This window comes from Taurulus bubalis, assembly GCF_910589615.1.
Source record: "Taurulus bubalis genome assembly, chromosome: 5".
Lineage (NCBI taxonomy): Eukaryota > Metazoa > Chordata > Actinopteri > Perciformes > Cottidae > Taurulus > Taurulus bubalis.
Genome location: NC_136593.1, coordinates 7,126,172 through 7,151,666, shown reverse-complemented (window position 1 = coordinate 7,151,666; position 25,495 = coordinate 7,126,172). Strand labels below are relative to the sequence as shown.

Here is a 25,495-nt window from a genome sequence, read left to right as displayed (position 1 = left end):
GTGCTGCCAATGTTTGGGTTTGTGGGTGTGTGTGTGTGTGTGTGGGCAGGTGGGGGTTATTGTTTGTCTTACCACAGTGAATAACTCACTAGATCGTGCACTCTCTAAATTAGAAATACAGTCAGGTTGATGTCATTATTTCTGTCTTTTAGCTTAATTTCTACAAAAATAATGAAAAGGTGGAAGAAGCTAGTCTTCTTCCACTGTGATCTGCCTCTCTGCGAGTCAAAGCGAAGGGCTCGCCTGAACAAAAGCCCCCTCTCGGCACGTAGCTAATGGATTAACCAACCATGATAAAACACTCATGCCATGCTCCACGCCGCATCCGGCCGAGGCGTTTGTTTTGCCCGAAGCCGTTGGGTTTTCGGGCTTGTGAAATTCCCCTCAATTAACAGGATTTTTTGGGGGGGATTTTTGAGTTTTCTCTCCCTTCCCACTGTCATTTCATCTCTTCTTCAAAAAGTGTCTCTCCATGCATTGGAGCATGGTTGACCCAAATACCCATGCAGCTCCCGCCCCTCCCCCTGACCTCCTATCAAAACACATCACTGCCGCTCTTCTTCTATTGTTTCACCTGTGTTTTTTTCTGCATCAAATCCCTCTTCATCTGCATATTTGGGCTTAGTGAGATTGTCTTTCTTTTGTTGTTGATTACAAGACAATCTTCTCTCCGTCAATTTCCGATCAGCTAGAGTTCAGAGAAACATAAACATACACTGTGTAGTAGACCGTTCTGACCTGGAACCGCCGCCTGGCGCTTCATCACTGTTGACTTTGAGCAGAAATCAACTTTATTTGATATGTATTTGAAATATGATGTCTTCATGCTAAATATAAGCTAGCAGCTGGTTATCTTAGCATACAGACTGGAAACAGGGCAAACCAGCTAGCTCTGTCCAAAGGTTAGCGACCAGCAGCACTAAAGATGGCTAATTAACACTTTATATTATAACACTCTTATTTGTGTAATCTGGACAAAATCCAAAGTATAAAAACGACACGTTGTGGTTTTATGGAGGATTATATTTTATGAAACTCCTGGAAGTTACTGCCACCAGCCAAGAAATAGTCCGGCACATACAAAACCACAAATTGTCGTTTTTTTAACACTTTGGTTTGGGTGCAGATTAAACACACACAAATCTGGTGACATTAAACAGATTATGTAACTTTTGTGTTACACTGGCCGCTGACTGTAGCTTCATATTTACCGTACAGCCATCAGTGGTATTAATCTTCTCGTCTAACTCTTGGCAAGAAAGTAAATAAACTCATTTACCAAAACGTCAAACTAATCCTTTTGACATGCAAACGTTGTTACTCATCGCAGGCTCGGTGGCTTCAGAAGACGTTGTGTCTTCTATCAAATGCTTTCACTGTATTATCTGTTCATTGGTATTTTGTTTTCCAACTGGCATTTCACTGAGCTGATAACAGTCGGCTCATTTGCATCCTCGATTTGCATCTTATCTCGATGTGTGTTTTCTTTGTTTGCTTGTGTGTTGGTTTCTGTTTGTCGCTCTTTCCTCAGCATATCAGGAGAACAATATGTGGGGCAAGACGTCTGGTTTCTCTGTGAATAGATCCCTGTGCAGATAGAAGAAACAAATATCGTTACAAGAACAGAGGTTTTCCACAATTAGGTTTTATGAAGCTGCAACACAACTCATTAGCAGCGGCTAATTACCTCTCAGACCCCATCATCATTTACGGACGCTTGCGGCCCCTTTTTCTTTAAATTGCTGTCGGCTGTGGACTGAACCTGAGCACGTGGAGGTGAGCGCGGCACCGATGAGGCCGCAGCAGCGCCAGGATATTGTTTTCAGTCCGCCTTTTGTCTTCGCTCACTCATTACGCCGAGAGTCTCGTCTGTTCCACAGCATTAGACGTAGATCACTGCCGACTTATTCTCTGTTATTTAGTGGTTTCCTTGTGATTACCAGTCCCTGTGCAGACACATGGACAGAATACAGACAAAAGCGTGTGTCTCCTCGTGGTCGGTTTGCATTTCTCTGTAGTCGTTTTGTGTCTCTTTGTTGTTGTGAACGTTGCTTCTCGTTGTGATTTTGTTTTTGCGTCCCCGTGGTCGTTTTTGTCTCTCTGTAGTCGTGTTTAATTTCTCTTTGTAGTTGTTGCGATTGTTTTGCATCTCATTGTACATCCTCTCTATAGACGTGTCTCATTGTGGTGGTTTCGTTTCTCTTTGTAATAATTTTGCATATCTCTGTGGTCGTTTTGCACCCCTTTGTGGTCATTTGACGTAGCCTTGTGATCGTATTGCGCGAGTTTGTGGTCATTAATGCATCTCTGTGGTCACATGGCGTAGCGTTATGTTTTTTTTTTAATGCTTTGTGGTCATTTCGCGTCTCTTTATGGTAATTCTGCGTCTCTTTATGGTCATTTTGCTTGTCTTTGTAGTTCTGCTATAACTGTGCAATCCCTGTGGTTGTTTTGTGTGTCTTTGTAGTTGTTTGACTGACTTTCCAACAAGGGCCCCCTATTGCCTGCTAGTCCCGCTCAGCAGTCGATCCATGCATAGATGGATTGTTGAGAGTTCCTCTCTTCCTTCTCTACTGCCGTGCCCTCATCTCACCACGAGTCATCATGAGCAGTCCTCTGAGTAGAATGAGGGATGATTACTCTGCAATGAGGCGACAGCGGGGTTGATGCCCCTGATTGTCGCCAGTAGTTACATTAGTAAAGATATCTCAGAGAGAAAGAAACAGGTTACGAGGGTGAAGGTGGTTTTGCACCTTCCTGATATCAGTATGTGGAAAGTATTGGGTAACATAAAATGCTCGGGAGGTATATTTTTTATTTCCACTGCAGATGATCTCTGATCTCATCGCCTTTTAGTTTGTACTTTGTACGAATGTGTGCTCACTTATTCAGCTGTTATCTACAGTATGTGAGTGTAAAGTTGTGAAAGTCTCTAGAGCTGAAGCAACTGTTTGATTCACAGAACTGAAATTCAATCGAGCAAAAATATTCAATTCAATACTATATTTACATTTTATATCATTGTTTATTGAATATCATTGTGTTTTAGACTGTTGTCTGAAACAGAAGTTTAGTTTATGAACTAGTCAATTTATTGTTAGATTTTTTTTTTTACAGTTTCAATAAGCGATGAATCTTTTAAATAATTGTGTTCTAATAAACATGTATTGGTTCGAGTTGGCAATTCGCTAGCATATGTTTTGTATAATTGTTGTAAACTTAATAATTTTGAGTTTTGGCCTGACAGAAAAAAATAGCAATTTGAAGAAGTCATTTTAGGCTTTAGGAAATTGTGACATTTTGAAGAAGACTAATCAAAAAGCAATCTGTAGATAATGTAAACAATGGTTAGTGCCAGCTTTAGACTATATTTCATAAGTAGTTTTCCATAATATTTATGTTAGCCACAGTCACATTATCTATATCTTTATTTATATATATATATATATATATCACCTTATTTTTTTGTGTTCTTAATTCTGCGTCGTAAATAATCTCTTGCGTAAACTTTTCATGTGCGCTGCCTTCTTCTCTCCTTCTCTTCATCCACTTTGAATTTGGTGACACAACATTTGTGGGTATTATACAAGAGCAAGTGTTATTGAGTCTATGATGTTGTGATCACATTACATTAAATCTGTAAAAGATGCATGAGCATCATAATTGCATGCCGTTCAACTTGATCATTGCGAGAATATTTGAGTGAGTACAACCAGAGACGCTGTATGCAGCAACGTTGTTTGAAGCTAATAAGCAGATGTATAATCTGTGTTTACGTTTACCCGTCGGCACTTGTCACAGTCTCTGTGTTGACGCTCGTCTTCTCCTCCAGTGCATGAGGAGCGTTACTCTGCTGCAGACCGCCACCGCCTGAAGCCATCCTGCCAAATCTGGAGAGACCATGTCGGGAGCCTACGACGAGTCCGCCAGCCAGGAGGAGACCACGGACAGTTTCTGGGAGGTGAGACATCTTAAGCCTAACGGGGGAACTGACACCGCTCGGTGATGAACTCTCACTGAACCTGCTTCGTCCGGTGAGGGGAGAGGAAAGATCCGAGGCCTCGTCCATCAGCCGCCACGTAGGCACAGATTCGCACGTAAACGATCCTACGAGTAATTTATCGGCAGTGAATCATCTTCGAGCCGGCACAGATCCGCTGATGACATTCGCTTTTCGGTCTCTCGGCGTGATGACAAACGGCGGCGTATTAGTGCCATTATCTCTAATTGAGTTGACCGAGCCGGGGAAATCTTCTATTATGCGACTATTAGAGTGACTGCAACAATTATCCGACAAGGGATTTACTACTTTGGTTCAGCCAGGAAGACAGTAAGGTAATGCTGAGACGTAACGTTGATCTCATGTTGTTTGTAAAATATATATACTGATCATTTATTTTTAAAAAAATGATAATTTATGTTGTGTCTTCACTCTGGATGACAGTATGTTGTACTGTGTTGTCCACGATTACATCAACAACTCAAACAGCGCGAAATAATTTAAGCGTCAAGTCCCCAGAAGTCCATTCATTACATTTTGGGCACATCTAAAGCTGCAGATAACATTGCCCGTCATGTTTATTTATGATGGATTGGCTCTGTGAGTATTCGAGACGGGGCAGACGCATTCGTCACTTCACACGTTCAGGGTTTTATGATCCATTTCCTCTCCGACTCGGCTGCGTTTCCATCCTCCTCCACGTACCATCCGAACCAGCAATCAGCTGGAGCAGCAAAGGTGCCCGTTTCCAGCACAGCCGCTCGCTGCTCCACAGTGAAGCTGCTGCAGTGCTGCCTGCTGATCGCTGACTCGGCTGAAGCGGAGAGGGCTGGTGTGGAATACAATCATTTGAACCAGTCATCTACTGCTTTCAGTGCGAGGTCGAGGTAAACACTGATTACACATTCAGCAAGGATGCAGTCCTTTTTTATCCTCTCTCGCACAGATGTGTGAAATGAATGCAGTGATGTTGGATTCCATCTCTTCTTCTGTCACCCTGTCTCGAGTTAAAGCTCACAGGCAAAACTCTGGGAGTTCGCCGCTCCTGCGTCCACAGAGAGTTGTAGCTGATATGGCATTAACGCGCCCGCTGCGTTCCTCGCATGGAGCCATTCTTCCCAGCAGCCTCTCTCCCCCCCTGCTGTTCCCACCTGCCCACTCAATGCATCACCTGCAGGATGAGTGCCTTTTGAAGGCGGCACCTCACACGCAGTGATTCCCAACACAGCGAAACAGTGTTCAGCAGTTTCCTCAGTAACGGAACACAAACCACGGCGTCTTCGTGCCACAACAGTCAAGAACGAGGAACTGTAATCAGAAGATGATAAATACCAACTAGGAACAATTGGGAAACTCCTTATGAGTCACCTCTTAACGCTTAAAGCAGCATCAATGTCAAAGTCCTCAACTGATCTCTGCAAATGACAGATTATCTTTGTTTATCTCCAAGGAAATTTAGAGAACATGTTCTCAGTTTAGCACAAAGACTAGAGGCCTGGGGAAACGGCTAGCCTTGCACTTTTAAAAATCCACCTACCAGCACATCTTTTGGGGATGTTGTTACATTTAATCAGAACTAGGCTAGTCTTCATGCTAAGCTAAGCTAATGACCTCCAGGCTGCAGCTTCGGGACCAATCCTCTCTTACTGTCAGCAAGAAAGCAACTTATGTCCCATAAAGTCGACCTATCCCTTTAACACAATTGATTTTCGGGGTCATAAAAATTTACCGACGGTGCCATTTGTTTCTATGGAAGGTCGGGAACTACAAACGTACAGTGAAGCGGATCGACGACGGTCACCGGCTCTGCAATGACCTGATGAACTGCATCCAGGAGCGTGCCAAAATCGAGAAAGCCTACTCGCAGCAACTGACGGAGTGGTCCAAGAGGTGGAGGCAGCTGGTAGACAAAGGTGCCCGCTGCTTCACACTAGTGCTGCAAATTCAAATAATGTTTTTCTATAACAATGTCTGTATTTGTTTGTGATGCGACGCTTGACTCGTCTTCACCCTTCCTTCCTCTACCAGGGCCTCAGTACGGCACAGTAGAGCGAGCCTGGATGGGGGTGATGACGGAGGCGGAGAAGGTGAGCGAGCTTCACCAGGAAGTGAAAAACAACCTGATCAACGAGGACTTTGAGAAGGTGAAGAACTGGCAGAAAGACTTGTACCACAAACAGATGATGGGAGGATTCAAGGAAACCAAAGAGGCAGACGAGGGCTTCAAGAAGGCCCAGAAACCTTGGGCCAAAAAGCTCAAAGAGGTGAGGGCGTGTTTTTGTTTTTGTTGTTTACGCATACAGTCATGTGCAATTAAGGAGACACGTTTTCAGACGATTGTTTTAAGTTTGTTTTAGTTGCAGAGGTTTCTTTGAGCGTGCCATACGAGGTGAATGGGATTCAGTTTGTGGAGCTGACGGCTTTTGAAAAATGAGGCTATTATTTCTGAGGAGATGTGTTGTTGTTGAGTTATTCAGATATCATTTTTCAGCTTTTCTCACCTCAATTTGAACTCCACTGGCAGCAGATATTTCACAAATAAAAATAAAACTGTCTGCATGACTACATGCCAATAAGAGTCTGTATTGTATTTTCTGTCATTCAAGGGAACAGGTCATTTATGTTACTTTTAATATCGGCATCAGCTGGAACTAATGTGTTCAAGTAATTTCTCTCCCATTATAATAACTTTTATAACTACTTTTTGTTGCAGTCACTTATCATGAAACAATTTTAGATGGATATAACCACTGATTGTTTCAGAAAATAAGCTTCTTTTTAGATTTGAAATAATTAACAACAATATAGATTATTGGTCAATCTTTTTTAAGAAATAATTCCTTACATTCCTTATTTTTAGCTTCCAAATTGTGAGTATTTGCTGCTTATCTTTATCTTATGTGATGGTAAACTGAACAACTTCAGGTTTTTAACACAACTACTTTAGGATTATTATCCTGCATTTCCACAATTGTATTAGCACGAATTAGAAGAAGAATCGTGATATTAGACAGTTGTGAAAATACTCATTCGTTGCAGCCCTGCGTCTTTTATACAAGTTCATGTGCATGTTTCTCAGGTGATCAAATCAGATGTAATGTGTTCCTTTAGCTCGAGGCTGCCAAGAAGTCCTACCACATGGCCTGCAAAGAGGAGAAACTGGCGTCCACCAGAGAGGCCAACACTAAGGGAGAGGCCTCGGTGACCGCCGACCAGCAGAAGAAACTCCACGAGAAAGTGGACAAATGCAAGCAGGACTCCCAGAGGGTGAGAGCATCGACTGCTGCGGCTCGTTGTGAAAAGGCTGTTCAAGCGAAAAGCAAATCAACATCGCAGGCTATTTTAAGATGTAGAGCTGGTTCCGCCGGGCCAAGTGTCATGAAGGCATCTTAGCTACATTATTAATGTGTGACTGAATACCACACCTCCCCCCGCTACATGTACGCGTCTCCCTCACTCACCCAACGTTGGCTCTTCTGTGCTGAAGTGGACTCCGGTCTCCTTTTGACCGCCTTGACCTTCACACACTTGAACTACGATTCCTTCCTGTGCTTGAATAGACCTTTATTGTCCTATCAAGGTCAATATGATTCACATGTGACCGCAGTGAGATATCGAACAGCAGCATTGATTTCAGGTTGTTTAGTGTGTCTTGTGTGTGTGTGTGTGTGTGTGTGTGTTTCCACTAAGGCCAAGGAGAAGTATGAGAAGGCTCTGGATGAGCTCAGTAACTGCACTCCACAGTACATGGAAAACATGGAGCAGGTGTTCGACCAGAGCCAGCAGTTTGAAGAGAAGAGGCTGAGCTTCCTCAGGGAGGTGCTGCTGGACGTCAAACGCCACCTCAACCTCACGGAAGACCAAAGGTTCGAGGCGGTCATAAAACAGTTCGTACGACGAGACGCGGTGGTCAGGTAATCATTTACCCGGATGCTAACGCCCCCCCCCTCCCCACTGTCTTTTCACAGCTATACTGCAGTGTACAAAGAACTTGAACGCACCATTACATCGTCCAGCCCGCAGGAAGACCTGAAGTGGTTCAGCAACACCCACGGCCCCGGCATGCATATGAACTGGCCACAGTTTGAGGTACAGAAACACTGGAGACCTGCAGTATTCTGCAACATTTACTCACTGATCATCAAAAGAAATATGACAAATTGGTTTTTGCTGAGAGTTGAAAAGGTGATACCACTCTCATGGTGCAGCCAGCGGCCTGTTAGCTTAGCTTAGCATAAAGACTGGGAACAGAGGGAAACAGCTAGCCTGACTCGATGGTAACAACATGCTAACTAATTAATGTATTGTTTGTTTAATCAAAGTATATACGTAGTGCTGAAATAAGTTTCATCTAATTCTCGACATGAGAGCAAATAGGTATTTTTTCCATAATATTTAGATATTCATTTAATTTTTTTTTCTCCCTTTTCTAGTTTAACAGTAATAAACACAAAGATAACTATTTGTTTTTCTCTAATTCTTTAAGTGATACTAAAAAGGAGAGCCGACCATTTTGCAAATTGGTCGTAAAAGTTGGTGAGGGAATATTTATGCAGCGTCCAGCCTTGATTAGCATCATATTGATTGGTGTCGCTCAAAATAAGTGTTAATTAAATATGACACACTGAGTGATATACCTGGAATTGAACCGTAGTTCCTATGTCGTACAGGAATACAACCCAGACCTCACCCATAACATCTCAAAGAAAGAAAAGTCAAAGAAAGGCAGCGATGGAGTGATGCTGACTAACGTCACAACAGCAGTCGAACAGGCTCAAGCTGAAGACCGGGGAAGGTAAGAGTGAACGCCGACACATTTAACATTTTTACACTTATTTAACAAATGTTCATCTCCTAAATGTACGTTGCAACGTTTCCAGATATAGTGTCAATCATCAGTTTATCTTTGCATCCTACATCTAGTATAATCAGTGTTTTATGTCCCCATATGGTGTTTTATAGAAGAGTAACTATTGTCATCTTTTAATCACAACTACACAAATACAACTTTTGTACTGTAATCATATTATTATTAGTAGGCCGCACAACCAACTGAGCTCGCAGTAGATCACAAAAACATTTCAAACACTATATATACATACATACATACATACATACATACATACATACATACATACATACATACATACAGTGGCTTGCAAAAGTATTCATACCCCTTGAACGTTTCCACATTTTGTCACATTACACGCCACAAACATAAATATATTTTATTGGAATTTTATGTGTAAGACCAACACAAAGTGTCACACAATTGTGATGTACAAAGAAAATTATACATGATTTTGCACACTGCACTTTTCAGTTTTTTATTTGTGAAAAAAATTTAAAAACCTTATCCTGTTTGCTGCTGTAATCCTGAAATGTCCCTTATGCGGGACTAATAAAGGAATATCTAATCTAATCTAGTAGTATGAGCAGTGATGGCAGAAAAGCTTCACAAGTCAATAAAATAAAGAAGGAAAAAAAAAGAAAATAGCCACAGCATTAGGACATCACGGTATTTAACCGGTCGGACTGAACACCAATGTTGTGCTGAAATGTTCAGTGTCAGCAGCTACGAGAAGAACCAGGCGTTCACGGCCTCCACGGAGTGGTCGGACGAGGACCAGGCGGCCCCGGACTCGGGCAACGACATCAACGGCGGGACCAACCCCTTCGAGGAGGAAGTGGTGAAAGGTGTGAGAGTGAGAGCGCTGTACGACTACGAAGGCCAAGAGCAGGACGAGCTCAGCTTCAGAGCAGGTGAGTGAATCCCCAACAGAGCGGAGACGACTCAAGCTGGCGACAATTTATACTCTTTGTAAATGGTTTTGTATTACATGAGTTCACCCAAACAAATTCCTATCAATGGCAATAAAGTATTGAATCGTTGAATCAACAATTAATATGGATTAAAGTTGCGTTTGTATGTTGCTCATGACCAATGTAAGAAACTACAGTTGATGTTATTAGGGTAGTAAACATTATCGACAAACAGAACTTGTGTATTTAGTGTTATGAGTCATCATTAGTTTGGTGGTACCCCGATACATACATTATACAAAACTCAGTAAGCAGGGCGTCTTTAGGGCAGTTATTTTGTTACCTTTCAACAGAGCCTGGCTAGCTGTTTCCCCCTGTTTTCAGTCTTTATGCTAAGCTAAGCTAACCCACTGCTGGCTGTAACCTTACATTTAACAGACAGTGTTTGACAGTATCGGTCTTCTCATCTAACGCTTGATAATAAAGCAACTTACTGTATTTCCCAAAATGTAAAACTATTCCTTCAACTCACTAGATTGACCAAAAACAGACATTTCTGTACAAAAACATACGCAGGCACGGGGAGAAACATGTAGTGTTGAATTAGATTAACTATTGTAAAAGAAGTTATCCATACTGACCACCAGTGTTTACAACCTGACTAGTGGATTATGCTGAAAAAGTGGTTTTAGTAACCTATCTTCCACACTATCTAGTTTCTTTTTTTGGGGGGGAGGTGTCCTTTAATCTTCTTGTTTACATCTGTAGGATCCATGTAACATTAACTCTGTATTATAATAATCTGAATCGTTTGACATCTGTCTCTCCGTTTATTAATGAAGGGGACGAGCTGTTGAAGCTGGAGGATGAGGACGAGCAGGGCTGGTGTAAAGGTCGTCTAGACAACGGGCAGCTGGGTCTTTACCCGGCCAACTACGTGGAGCCGATGTAGCTGTTCCAGCTGAGGTAGTGTCGTCGGAGGGCAAAAAAAACAAAACCCAGACTGAACCGTCCGGTCATAACTGCACATTGCCAGAGACTTGAAAGCAAAGCTTCCTCTTCCCGTCGGGCACGGGGATCTGTCTTCACCTCAGCACTCATCACGGAGAAAACTTTACTGAAACAAGTTCAGGATCACGTCATCATCATCATCATCAAAAACACTGCAACTGAAGCAAGAACAAAAATATTTCAGTCTCTTTTGTGTGTGGCTGCGTTTGATTTCAGGTGCGACGCTAACATGCCATACAGTATGTCCTCTCATCATCGTATTGACATGGTACCGTCGGTTGTGCCTAGTGAGAATAAGCATTGTGCATTTCATGTATATATTTTAATCTTTTTTTTTTTTTACAGTCTGGATGCTTGTACAGTTTTTGTTTTTCTCATTGAATACAGTGTTTTCTCTGTGAAATATTTACATGTTTGGCATGAAAGGGATAGTTTTGAGAAATGTGCTTCTTCGCTTTCTCCCTGAGAAAAGATGAGAAGATGGATACAGTACATATGAAGCCACAGCAAGGAGCTGGTTAGCTTAGCTTAGCATAAACACTGGCAAGAAGGGGAAACAGCTAGCCGGACTGACTCTGTCTGAAGGTAACACAAATCCGTCTGCCAGCACCTCTGAAGCTCACTAATGATATCTCCTCCTTATGAGAAGGAGTCTCTCTTTGAAAAGAGACTTTGACTTTGAAAATGTCTTCTTTTTTTTTTTTATCCGTACAAATTGGAAATGAATGTGCTGCAGTTTTGGCAGTCATTGTACCCGGAAAGAGCTAAGAATGGGTTACTACATCATCCCCAACAATAAAACAGTTTTTCTGTACCAATTAAAACAAACATGGTACAATATGTTATTTAGTGGGCTTCAGAGACAGAACCAGGTTAGCTACTTGCTACACTAAGCTAGCAAGAAGCTATCTTAGTGTAGACATAAGATGGCTCTGGCTTCATATGTAGCTTCAGAATGTGTGTGTGTGTGTGTGCACAAACACACACAAGAGTGGCATAATTGTTTTATCTCTAATCCTAAAAAGCACTATAACTATTCCTTTCATGCATGTAGTCGTTTTCCTGCCGCACTCCATAGCATGTCACTGAATTAGCATTTCGAGCCGAGATTAAAAAAAGACGGCTCACCGTCAGTAAAATACACACACACACACACACAGTCACTGAGCAGAGCTCCTCTTTGAAATGGAAATATGTACTGTAGCAAACCGTGCAAGAATTGTTTACCTCTGTTGTCCCACCCGTCGCTAGCAAGCTTCCCATTATCGCTACTGCATTTCATTTAGTGTCTCCTGTTGTCTTTGCGCACACACTGTGTTAATAACGCAGAAATGAGCTTCATTTTACGACCATGGTTTTATTTTTTATTTTCAAAAGTTCTGCAGTTACGTGTTGGCTATGAGTGAAGGTCAGTGACTCGGCATTATCAGCTTCCAGCTCTTATCTCTGTGATTGTGTGCATGCTGATGCTCCCGCACACTGTTTCTGATCCCAACTGATCCGGTGCATGGCCTCGATTAGTTTTCCTCCAAATTACGAACAGTTTCTTGATCGAATTAAAACTCTTATCGGGATGATGATTCCATTTGATTAATTATTTTTGGTGTGTGTGTGTGTAACATAATCAATCCTGATTGGTCTTTTTCGCCGTGCACCAAAGTACAGGCTGCGTTAAATATGCCCATCTTTTTGGTTTAATCAGAAAATGTAACTTTAAAAAGGTTAGGTGTGCACGTGGCAGCACGGTACACGTCGTTTGGTTTGTTGCTCCTGGTAACAGGTGTAGGTGAAAATGACCCCTTTGTCGATGAGGAAGTCTGGTGTAGTCTTACTGACGCAGACTGAGGAGGGCTGCAACGAGCGCCGCACACACAAAAAGCTGGAAAGCGGATCCGTCTCTGAAATATTGATGAGACGATTGCCTTTTCTGCTGCAAGAGGAGAAGTTCATTTTTGAAAAGATCCAGGAGGGAAACGTCTCTTGTTCCGTGTTTGTGCTTTCTGTGTGCTCTTCTGAAAAACTGTTGTGAGCACTGGTTTCAGAAGGGGGCGAAATAGATGTTGCCTTACCCAAAAAAATAAAAAAACTACCACGTTGCAACTCCAAAGACTCTCAACCGCCATGTTTAACAAAGTGAACCAGAGCTCGCTTCCACAGAATCCGACTCCTGCTTCTGCAGCTCAGTTTACACCGACACGACGCGCTCTTTGTCTCGACTGAAGATATGAATTAAGACTTCAGCTTCTTTGATTTGAAACAGAATTAGACGGTTAACAAGTATATTATGAAAGTGTGTTAAAGCTTCAACTGTGGCAACCACTGTGAAACTGCAGGGATACACTGAAGGACGGCAAGTCATGTTTGTTTTAATTACTCAAATGCTTCTTTCCTTTCTGTCTGGAAACATTGTTCTGCAATGTTGAGATACTTTTTAGGAGGGCTTTGTCTTTTTTTTTTTTAGCATAGTGCTGTAAGTTATAAACTGTAGTGCCTGTTCATCTGCATACGCAAAAATAAAAAGATGTCATCAGAAAACTCTGAGGCACATGTGAGATAAAAAAAAAAAAAAGGCATGTAGCGTTTGATGTTTTAGTGAACAAACAGTGGTGGAACACAAGCTAGAAACAAATTAAAACAACATGATGAAGAAACTACTGCAGCCTGAAGCGTTAACTATAGAAGCTGAGACGGTGATCTGGGAGGACAGCCAGGGTTACTGTGGAGTTGATGAGTGTATTGCTGACAGGTGTGTGCAGAGCGGTGACGAGCTGATTGATGTCAGGTGCGTAGGTAGACTGGGCCCAGGTTGGCGTAAGGATGGGACACAGACACACACACACACACACCTAAACACACAGAGAGACAATCGGGACAGTGAGATGTGGGGACAACTGGAAAACACAAGAAATGAGACGGGAGGCTCTGGGAAACAAGCCACGGCCGAGACAGAGTACTCATTGTGCAGAAGAATTCCCCCTATGTTATACTATTAAATATATGATTATTGGTTTATTATTGCTGACGCATTCATGTGTCTAAATTCAGCTATATTACATTATGTTAAGTAGTTTAAACAATACAAAAATAATCAGATTTTTCAAATAATTGTATGAATGGTATGTGAGTAATTTGATTTTTGTAATTTGATTCTTTATCAGTAAAGTAAACGTGGCTGTCAAATGAATGGAGTTTAACATGATTTCCCTTTTGAATATCCCTGAGGTCACAGGAGCTGCCTGCAGAGCGGTACTAATCAAATCAAGGGACCAAATACGTATTATGATAAATATCTAAAGTACTTAGATATCAAACGTCATATCGGAGTCTGCCACTAGAGGTCAGCAGTAACCACATTCAGCTCTTTGTCCCTTTCATCATGTTTTAAGTCAGATTCCCACAAATAACAATCCTTCAGTATCATCCAGTAAAGCCAGTTAATGGACCTCATACACAAGCTGAGCTTCCCACAGTGTCTCAGGACTTTCCCCAACGCAGACAGTTTGATTGATTTCTAGAAAATGCTACTTGTTTGTGGTGTGGACATCAGTCAACCAATACAGGTTGTTTTTGATTACATTTGTAGTTATTATTTGTTGATATTTTTGTGTTTCCTGAGGATTTTATTGTATTCCAGATCGTACCTGATTTACAGCGACATCAAGCCTGAAAAAACTAAAACGTTTCAAATATTACTATTTGCTTTTCTGAGTACATTTTGTGGTTGGGTGGTGTGTGTTTTCTTTTCTTCTTTCCTTTGACAAACAGACACAGACAGTTCTAGCTGCTATCTTTTACTTGCATTATTGTTTATCTTCCAAAGCATCACTAGGTCTCTGAGAGTCAGTGCAAAGGGTTCATCATTGTGCCACGTATAGGGAGAAGATTCATTGTTGAAGAAGAAGAAAGTATTTTAGCTAAAGTTACTCAACCGATCAGAAGGTATAATTAATTAAACGCCTATTTATCTCTGCAATGCAAGACAGGAACTTTGGCTAACTGGGCATTCAAGCTGATGGAAAAAAAAGAATGAGATAATACAGGGAAAGTGATTCAAATTAACCATTTGAAAAGTGTTTCTGGATAGATTCTTCTCTTTTAATAATGTTTGTATCTGCCCCTCCCTGCAGAGGGAGTTGTCCAGGATGTGTGTTAGCATTGGACTCATCTTTGCAGGGTGGATGTTGAAAAGTGTGCCACACAAGTATTACACCAACATGGCTCTGATAACTTACATAAATATATCACACAATCACCTTTAGACTTAAATCCTAGATCCATGTTTCCTCCTGTAAGAATTAAAAAGCTTTACATTGTATGCAGAGATAAGCATCCCTTCCACAACACATTCTTACCTGCAGGGTTAAACCGCTCATCGTAGCTTAAGGCCAGCTTTTATTGGCAGATATGCAGCCTATTATAACACATTAAAAACAACCGTTGAACTTTATGAAAGAAACAGTTAGGCGAGAGAAGAAAATGTCAACAAAAGACCTGAATGAGAAAACGGCACACGTGACATTGTTATTATTATTTGTTGATTAGTGCCTCCTAATAACTGTTTAAAGTTGTTTAGCCTGCTTTGTAAAGAGCCTTTGGTTGAATTTGCATGCACTACAAAGGCTTTATGAGTCAGAGACACCACACAGATGCATATTCATTTGAAAAATAGAGTTTATTGAGTTCTGCTTGGAGCTTGGATAGTCTTTCCCTGCTCAGGCAGATTTAGGCAATCTCTAGATGTCAATAATTGAAAGTAGTTAGTGTGAAATAAGCAGCCACAAAGCTTCAACAATTAGATGAATAAGTACAACATTAAATAAAAACTCATATAAATACATCCAGACAAAAGACATATTAAAGTGTGAAATAATCCAATAATTTTTTCAAAGTCTGCTCGTATTCAGAACAATTAGCATTTTGTTAAATTATTTTACTTTTAATCACGTCTTTGTCTGTCAATCAAGACACACTTTATTTACTTCATTAAAATCTTTCAAGAAGAATTAAAAACTATTTCACAATACTGAGCTGAGTTTAGCAGATATAATATTCATCATGTAGCTAGTTAGCACAAAGCACAAAGTACTGAGGATGATTAGTTCTGCAGCTATTTGGTCATAAATAAAAATATTAGATAACATTTTATTTTGACATGAGGATGGCGCTAAATGAAACCGGCCTAAAGCCTTGAGTTTGACATTTTGGCCGTTGGCATTTTTTTTTTGCAACCAGAAGCGACTCGAGAGGGTGAAGTAGAACTAAACGCTGAGTAAGACATGTTTTGCCGACTAAATTGTTCCAGTTACTTTCTCTAACTGAAACACTTAAAGGGTGTAAAGATAGACAACGAAAACAAGAGCAACTTCCAGATCAGACAAAGCGACCAATCAATCACAAGGTAGCCCCGCCCTAGGGCATAATCTGCTTCATGGTCTATTTGACCCTAAATGGGACCTTCATTTACTAAATGAACATCATGCTGTATTGGAGAAGGCTTGAAACTAGAGATTGAGACCATGAACTCATGTTGACTGTTTATTGAGGTTATAAATCAAGTGAAAACTCGGTTCATTCTCTCAAAGACTTCTATACAATCAGACTTCTTTTTGCAACCAGAGGAGAAAATGCAAGTTTAAGGAACTCTGTATTAGCCTTCATTTAGACCTGGAGGCTGCCACCAAAATTGATGGTAATTGTTGTCAAGATCTTTCACTCCAAAGTTGTAGTACAACATTAAATGAACAACCTTCATTAAATTATTTTATAATTTCATGGTTTCATCATTTTGTCTGTATTTATTTATATGATCATTTATTTCATGTTTATTTATTTTACTGAACATTTTGGGTCTTTATAATAAAACATCCACAACATAAAATGCAATATACAGCAATAAAAAGCAATACAAAGCAATACATACAAGTTTACAGCATGAAATATATAACAGGGTTCCTCTGCAGTGAAACAATATTTAGGAAATGCGTCACTCTTTACCAAGTTACACCTTTAAAAAAAACCCTATTCATGGGTGTTGATCCTTTTGATAATAGGTTTTCAGTCTTGGATCCAGATCCAGCAAACCGTCAAAAGTCTCTTTGTACGTTTCAGACGAGAGAAAAGATGCATGATGGATTACAGGAGCCGACTGACTGCTTTGTGTGTATAGCACAGCCAGGACCAAACCCCCAAAAGAAGCAAGACGTCCCAAACCAACTGTGGCAGGAAAACTGGCTCCAATTCAAACAGAGACATTGGTCAAGGTGAACGAAAACAAAAAGACAAAGCAAATGTAGCTGTGGGCGTTTTCCTGAAGTACGTAAGAGCAATCAGTTCTAACTGTTTGCTGTAGTGAGGATCATTTAAGATCACATTGAGGAATAAATAAACAGGCAGATCGTGCAAAGGCAGTTTCTGTTTTTTTTTTAAATTTTATTTGCTGTTGTTTCGTTCTGCAGCAGAAATAAAGCCTCGACAGCCACATGGTTTTGTCTCTTCCTCTCGGCACAGATGAGCCTTCAGGCAAGCAGCTGTTGCTTCAGTGCTGGCAGTGGAAGTGTGTACCATTGGGGTTGGTCAGTGCACGCGTTTACTGTCACCTTTTCATATCCGGCTTAGGCGTTCAAGTGCATGGTGAGACAGTGGGTCCTTTCAGTTTTGCACGTTTCCTTTTCTCTTCCTCCTCTTCCTCCCCACTATGCCGCTGCCTCATACTGGGTGAACAAACTGGTACACCAGTCTCTGGGACACGTCAGGCTTGCGGATGATGCCCTTCTTGTAGTATTGGCGTATGGAGCGGCTCAGCTTGTCATAGTTCATGGCAGGTCGGTTCTTTCTGAGTCCCCACAGCCTCGCGACGTGGGCCGAGTCTTCGATTTTAAAAATACCTGGTGAGGATCAGAAGAGATATGACGTTTGAAACGAGGTGAACTTTACAATTTAGAGAAAAGTTTCTTCCACTTCCATGCACACTCATTTTTATTTAAACCAGTCGTCTCATTGAGATTAAAGTCTCATTAAGGTCTCATGTGACCTGTTTACGAAGACATTTATCTTTTAAAACATATATTATAATAAAAAAAAAAGTAAAAATGTGATTTGTGTTTAAAATAAATCTTAATTTTAACAATTTAAAACAACGTGAACAAGTTAAACTAAAATATACATTGTTGCTTGTGAGATGTTGAATAAGGGTGACGGTTTAAAATATAGGACGCACATGAAAGAGTTTAAGTCCCAGTTGCAGTGGAAGAGAGCAAAACAATTGAACTGTGAGTGAAAGCAGTTGAACTGTCAGTTGCAGAGTAGGATGGAATAGTTGAGATGTCAGTTAGAGTGTAAGCAGTAAAAGCAGATGAAGCGAAAGCAGTTGAACTGAGTTTTAAAACTAAAATAGAGAGTCAGCTGAAGCCCTGAATGTCTTAAAAATACCAAGTGAAGCGTATTAATAAGAGTTTAGGTCTCAGTTTAAGTGTCAGAGATTAAGATATTTCAGTTGAAGTGAGCATCTGGAAAACACTTAAACTTTTGATTCATGAGCAATTGATTGATTAAAAAGTGTAAGCAAATGAAGTGTCAGTTATCATGTGAGCAATGAAAGCACTAAAAGTTGAGTAAACTGAACACAGTAAAATAAATACAATAATTATTATATATGAGAGTATTGTTGTTTTATCTGTTCCCTTTTATTCCAATGTGCATCCTGAAATTAAAATGAAGCAATACAAACTTTAGAGTTTCTGTAGCCTTAAAAGAAGATGAAAATACCTTTTTCTTTATTGAGCCAGCGAATGCAGCGTCCATAGTTGTGAGGTTTACGGAGGAGCTCTCTGAGGAACTGCCACAGATGAATGGGCTGACCGGAACAAGACGAATCTGCCTCGGACCAGAGATCCTCGGCGCCTAAATGACACAAAAACAACATTGGGACTTTAAGGCCACGGCGTAGTGACTGTCAGAGAAAGTCACACAGAGGATGACGAGGGGAGGTCGTTTCCAAACTCATCAGGAGAGTCACAAAGCAGGGGCCTGATATGCATAAAAGCCCAAATCATAGGAAGTTAAAGAAAATGTTCAGTGGCAAATGTTCATTGCATTTCATTTAGCATAATTACGAGCTTATTCACTGTTTATTGTCGTCATTAAATGGCAGGTGTGTGAGGAAACCAAACCTACCGGTAGTTTTTGTCTCTCCAACTGAACACCTTTCTTTCATCCAGGCAGCTGGAGAGAAAAAAAGAGACATTTAAGTTATAAAAGATTTACTTTGAATTCATTGAATGTGTATACCTGTTACTCTTTTACTATTTTATTATACAGATTATAAAGCCCTAGAAAATTGACGGTTCCCTTCCCGCTCATACTGCACATAAACACACAAAGAAGCACTCAAACAGCCAAACGTAACGTTATGTCAAATAAATATCACACACTTGACTTCCATATATCCAGGTGTGCATGCAGCGTGTCTCCACACTGCGGCGAGCGCTGGCGAAACTCCTCCTCGCTCATCGCACACAGGTCCTTCCCCGTCAGGTCCTGGAAGGCCTTTCCTGCGTGGGGCAACCTGTACAGATGTTCAGTCCACAGCAGCCACTTCTGGACGTTCCCCGTGTTCCAGTCGATAGGGTCTACGAAAACAGAGCAGGATGGGAAAAAACAGTGAGAAAAACAAACCCGGTGTGATGTTATTCATCCAAGTCATATTGAGTCAAGGTACGTTTGTGTGTATTATGTTCTTCTACATTTACACATTATATATTTACTGAAACCACATGGTAATCACCCCTTTATGCCATGCACAATTCTAATCAGTAGATCAGATGCCTGCTTTATGACAGCCAGAAGCCTTACAATACATAATGCTTCCTCTGTTTGCTTTTTGCAAGCAGCAGAGAGACCTCGCCCTTAAGACTGAGTACACTGTTTACCGGCAGGGGAGAAACATCACTGTCACAAACCAGGAGAACTCATGCAAATGTCAGGATTAAACAGATCCTGGAGCGGGCAAACACGGCTTTGCTTCAGTGCGGATGTGATCTCGGAGATCTGTCATGTTGTCTTGGCTCTCGCATATATGTGTTGATTTTGGGGGAAAGATCCAGAAGCTTAAGTTGAATCAATATCCCTTTACTTGCAAATAACTGGCTTTTTTTGGGGGGGCCCTGAAAAAAGTTGTGTACTCTCTTAAAGATTTCTTTCTCTGCCAGTGATACTAAGTACTATAATACCCCTCCTGAGGAGTGACAAACTGCAGTGGCAGGTGTGGTGGAAGAAAGCCTACCTGCGGTGATATTGAGCAGTTTGCAGGCAGTTTCAATGTCCTTCAGCACTTCTCCCACCACCATGCTCTGCACCTGCTCCAGAGACCGCTCCTCCTCTTGACCCTCCAGCCCAGGAGAGAGTCCCTGTTCCTGGCTGTCGATGACGGGGCACTGCTCTGGTTCATCCTCGGGCTCCATGCGGGTCATGGGTACAGCCAGCGCCGGGGAGGCCTCTGACACTTTCACCAGCCAGGTGGCGTCGTCGGTGAGGAGCATGTCGAAGCAGGACAGGTAGAGGCCCGGCACGCCTGGTTTGGTGTCCCCAAAGTCCCAGGGTTCTGCAGAGCCTCTGTTTCGCTCCAGGAGGGCGAGGGAGTCCTCTGTCATCCCGATCCGGGATCCATACACTGCGCCTTCGGATAAACCACCCAGTGAATTTGACATAACTGGTACCTGGAGACGAGAAAAGCCACATTAAACTCTACATGTCTTACCTGCACATGAACTGAGAGCCGTGCAAACGCATTAAAGTATCCTGTCAGCATTGCAAAATGTTTGTTTAAAAGAGTCTTTGTGGCGGATTATTCTAAATAGTGTGAAATCAGAAAGAGTCAACAGATCTGCATGACACATACGCATTTTCAAGGATGGGAGAAATGTAGAACATTTAAATCTGCAGTCGACAAGATAAATGATAATCCTTTCTGAAAAACGTTAACACATTCAAGCAGTTCACCGTCGCGCCGATTCTATTAATTTCTTGCTTCGAGTCAAAGAGACACTACCTTTCTCAGACAGCTCCTCTCAGCAATTGTTTTAGTTTGGTAATAAACTCCATCAGAGCAGCGGCAGCCTCGAGTCCTCCTTTTCGTAATGCGTTATGAGCAGAACTGAGTTGAGGCCGTGCTGCTCGATGCTCTATAAGAACCCTGAGCCTGAAGGAGATACCGGGGGAAATGACCCTCAACAGAGTTAAAACACACACAGCGCTGACAGGCATGGGGCAAAATGGATTTGACTGAGTCTCTTATTTGTGGGTCAGTGGCCCAGAATGGCTGATGCGTCGGGGGTGGGTGACTTGTATTGAGACCTGAAGCCGGCCTCGGCTTTCAAGGTGCCGTCTCTGCAGCCTTCTGTCTCCACTGTCAGCTGGAGTTTTTAATCAAGTTAGATAATGTGGAGAAGAGCGTCCACCCAAAAACCGCATGTTTGAACACAACCACGTTTTTTGAAGACCCGACCGATAGCTGCCACGGCTTTTCTGTTTTTCCGAGCAAGGAAATTGCCACCATAAGCTGTCCGTTTATGGACGTCAGCTGTAGCGCAAGTGTTGTAATCTCAGGGCGAACTCGCATATGGCACCCATAGTGTGTACCTGCCACAGCTGGCACTCGGGAAGGCACACTGCTGTCACGCACCAGGTTATCAGTGGTTGAGGACGACGCCACTGTAAAGGAAGTGCGCTCCCACAGAGCACATGTTCAAGGAGGGTCACGCTTTATTTGTCGAGACACGGCAATTAAATGAAATGTATCGTAAAAATTGATAGACACCCATCACGTATAATCATTTGTGAGGGAGTTAGAAATTAATTTAGGTGACGACATTGAATCTTTATTACAGAAGAAAATGCTTCTACAGATGCAAAAAGTATCAATTTACTGGGCAAAAGGTACATTTTGATCATAGGGACCATCATTAGCAGAACATTTATTCACCTTTTTTTTTAAACTTTTTTGTTGCACTTTTATGTGCACATTTTTTGGGTATGATAATTCTGATATCAAAAGATGATTATTTTCTCTTTTCTTATCAACACATCTCCCAAACTTCCCCAAAAGTGAAATGAAGTTATCATCCGCGCCCCTAATACAGATTACCCTTCCAGACTTTGGTCCTGAACCCCCCACTGTAAAACCTCCTACCCAGTCTTCCTTTTATCTCCAAATTCCTCGTAAACTATAACCCACACTCCCTTTCACTCCACCAGGAGTCAGATTGAAAGCCACTGGTATCCCAGCCTGGCTGCTCCGCGTCAACTGCTCTGTAACAGCTTGCGCTAAGCCCATTAGCAAAGCAAATTTAGCCATATTACCTTCTTCCAAAAGGAAGAGAGAGCACAATAAAAAGACACAAACACACACCCCTGCAGAGAGGGATTAAGATCCTGACTGATCTCTAAATGAGTTTGGTCAAATCGCTGGTATTCATTTCAGGAGCATTAGCGCTTGCTCCATTTACTCAGCAAAGTCGCCCTTTGACACCGATGGAAGAAGGACTCCCTCCGTGCCGGCGTCCACCCTGGGAACCGTATTTATCACACATGCTTGGTCCCATTTAACATGGAGAGGGGGATTATTTTGAAGGGGTATCCTCACCTTTGATTTGATTGGATCTGTGTTATCGGAATAATGTTTTTTGTTTCGTGGAACGGAGAACTAGTCAGCAAACAACTGTTTTAATTGAGTTAAAGAGTTTGCAATGCCTTCCAAACCCTCTCTTGAAGTGAAAGTGGTTAAAAGATGCAGAACAATACAACTAATCTAGCCTGAAATGAACCCGTGAGCCCATTTATCACTGTTGCTGAAACTGTTTTGTGACAGGAGTTGGCTGAGGTGTTGAGATTAAAGTTAATGAGTAGTGATTAAAACAAGCAAAAGTCTGCTCTTCCAAAGCCTGTTTAACCTGGATGATTCAGTCTGAGCGAAAAGAGAAAGAAAAGGTCACGTGTGAGATTTAAGATCATCTTTCTGTTTTTTAGCTCTTCGGCTCGTCACAAAAAACAGAAAAGCCTGGAGTTAAAGGAGTGTGTACAGCCAGGCGTGACTGTTTGCCATGTGAGACTTTTTCTTTTGCTTGTTATTGTTTCTCATGGGAAACTTGGAAAACTTGGATCAACTAAGTCATTGTTCCCGGCATCAAGGGGGAAACACCACTGCATCATGACTACTGCTGGGAAGAAAGTGTGCAGGCTCGAGGAAGAGACCTGGATCTGTGGATATGAGGCCTTAGACCCTTTTTTATGGCAGTAACAAGTGCAGGTGCTCTGTTCCCATTATAAACTAGGTTTAGGTGCATTGGTGCTCTATTTTAGGTGAAGGCTGTTACTTGTTTTATGAATTGCAAATAAAAGACAGATTTATGTGCCTTCTATTCTTTATCGCTATTTACAATATTATTCTCTCCATTCCTTATCTCTAAAACTCCATTTACATTTTATTTCTAACTTTTTCTATCTTAAGAGTCATTCATTTCTGCTGATAGTCAGGTGCACTGGCATTGTGCCAGTTTCCTCTGAACCAGTGCAAAAGCTTTGCTGTTGGTGAAAATGACTTTTGACAAAGGGCTAAATTCCCAGTTATTGATGCAGATGATAAACTTCACATGGCTGAGATTGGAACTGGAGATTTGGAGGTGTTGCACGGACGGATGGAGGGATAAACCTGTCACCTGTTTTTGCAGAGATAGTGAAGATATGGACTCGCCATGCATGAGGCCTAAGGCGTGTGCTCACGCAGCTGGATTTATTGGGTGTCAGAAGATCAGAAAGAAGAAGCAGGGTTTTATTGGTAGTTTTAGCACGTTAGACACATTATTCGGCATAATCGGCAGCTGTTTTAAAACATGCCATATAAAACCTAGTTATAGCTAACAGCAGTGTGATAATGTGTGTAGATGAATGTGACTAATGTGCCTTATGGCTTGCCTTGCTGTCTAATAGTGCACACTAACACAAGGCAGTTTTGATATATGTTTTTTTTTTCTGACACATTTTCAATTCGAGCATAAAAAAACTCGGAGCGAAGACGCTGTAAACTATAAAATGTCATAAAAACAGCAAAATTGACAAGTAGTAAATTAATCATGATGTGCATGAAGAATGTGACTTTAATGTCCACTGGAAAGATAAAAACTATCAGATCTGTGTGGAACAATTAGGAGACTTTAAACATTCCTCTGATTAACGAAACAAACAGAAATGTCATATTTCATCAAGTTTTTCTTACTTCTTTTTTTTCTTTTGTCGACATGATGGACGTTTTTTTATTTTTAAATTTCTGCTAAATTTGGACCTAAACTTAGACTATAGACTAAAGGATGCTTCTTCAGAGGTGTTTGTCAGATGCTCTCCTCCCCATTACTTTTCCGTGTCCGACTATTTCTGTAACTTTCCGAAATCGAAGATCTAACATTCAAACCCACGTGACTGGCGGTGCAGAGGGTTGGACGCTCTCTCTCTCTCAAGCTCCCCTTTTTCGTTCTTAACACAGATATTTCCATCATTTTTATATTTGTGAACAAAGAGTAGAGAAAATGTGCACCAATATCTCCATATTTAAAATGTCCTTAGAACTGTTTTTGACTGATCGTAGCCTATAATCCTGATTCCTAATATGAAACAATATTTCCACTTGATTGTAAATATATATAACTGTGGTCAAAAGTTAAAGAGGCTAAGTGGAGTTCAGATAAGGGTGGATGTTGCTGTAAACTTCAAGTTGAACCTTCCATGGTGTCTTAGTAAAACATAAAGTAAAGTCCCGCTCCCTTAGTCTGTTACTGAGTCAGATCAGCTTTACACACTCCATGAATGAGATCTAAATCTGTGTTTTTTAATAGTGTACACCAGAGTTATTCTGTGGAGTAATGATAAAGATCAGCTTGACATTATAGATCTGATTGAGAGGGGGAAAACACACTTCCTTAAACAACAGTCCAGTTCTGTATTAGAGTTCTGTGTTTGTAGTTTAGAGTCTTGTCTTGTCAGGCGTATTCAATTTCCACATTTAATCCAAATCTTAATGAAATCCCCCTGACAGCAGTGAAACATTTATTATGAATTTTCCACTTATCGTTGTGGTTTTTGGGCATCAAACCACCAATAACGGTGCCAGCCACCTTTTATCTGATCACATTTTGACACAAATTATACATGCACAGAAACATGAAAAACAGGTGAGCCTGACACAGATATATACGGAGCAAACACAAAGAAAACTAAACAGAAAGGATTAGGTAAATTAATAAAACAACAGCTTTTCTGGCCTCAATCATAAATGAATCATCATAGATACACCTGTGTCAGGTAAATTGCACAGAAGATGCCCTCTGTGTTCTCTGAAAGACACGGCGATGATTATGTGAAGCAGTGTCTTCTTACCGAGGCGAAGATGCTCTGATGGACAGAGGCAGCGACTCGACTGGATGATAAAAGATGCGGTGCGGCTCTCGTCCGGTTGAAGGATGAAGGATGACCTCTGGTCCCCGTTTGCAGGCCGACGCTCAGCTCAGACGGGACGCCCGGGCGCTATACCTGCAGGACAGAGGTGCAGTATGGCGTTGGGCACCCTTCAATCTGTTTCCCCCCCCACCCTCCACAGTGAGTGTCGCAGAGCCCCCAGCCTCGAGGCCTCGGACACTCCCAGGCTCTTTGGCGGATTCCAACTTAAAACTGAAAGTC

General features: G+C 41.5%; 2 protein-coding genes across 4 annotated transcripts; one reads left to right on the top strand and one right to left on the bottom strand.

Annotated features, from left to right (window-relative positions):
• Positions 1-3,901: 3,901 nt before the first annotated feature.
• On the top strand, positions 3,902-10,736 carry pacsin1b (protein kinase C and casein kinase substrate in neurons 1b; the record flags this gene model as incomplete). 3 transcript variants are annotated; one of them, XM_079218448.1, is made up of 9 exons in its annotated part: positions 3,902-3,961; positions 5,757-5,913; positions 6,029-6,264; positions 7,112-7,267; positions 7,691-7,866; positions 7,969-8,089; positions 8,671-8,795; positions 9,573-9,763; positions 10,606-10,736. In XM_079218448.1, 9 exons carry the CDS (start codon positions 3,902-3,904, stop codon positions 10,713-10,715), a joined length of 1,332 nt encoding a protein of 443 aa, XP_079074574.1. In that variant the 3' UTR covers positions 10,716-10,736. The 3 variants fall into 3 exon arrangements, with proteins under 3 accessions (XP_079074574.1, XP_079074573.1, XP_079074572.1); XM_079218447.1 differs by having other exon boundaries at positions 9,567-9,763; XM_079218446.1 differs by having other exon boundaries at positions 7,969-8,113; positions 9,567-9,763.
• A 6,743-nt stretch (positions 10,737-17,479) lies between these two features.
• Positions 17,480-20,478, bottom strand: spdef (SAM pointed domain containing ets transcription factor; the record flags this gene model as incomplete). Its single annotated transcript, XM_079217752.1, has 5 exons — positions 17,480-17,658; positions 18,539-18,673; positions 18,947-18,994; positions 19,204-19,401; positions 20,055-20,478. The coding sequence occupies 5 exons, from the start codon at positions 20,476-20,478 to the stop codon at positions 17,480-17,482; spliced, it is 984 nt and encodes a 327-aa protein (XP_079073878.1).
• Positions 20,479-25,495: the final 5,017 nt, after the last annotated feature.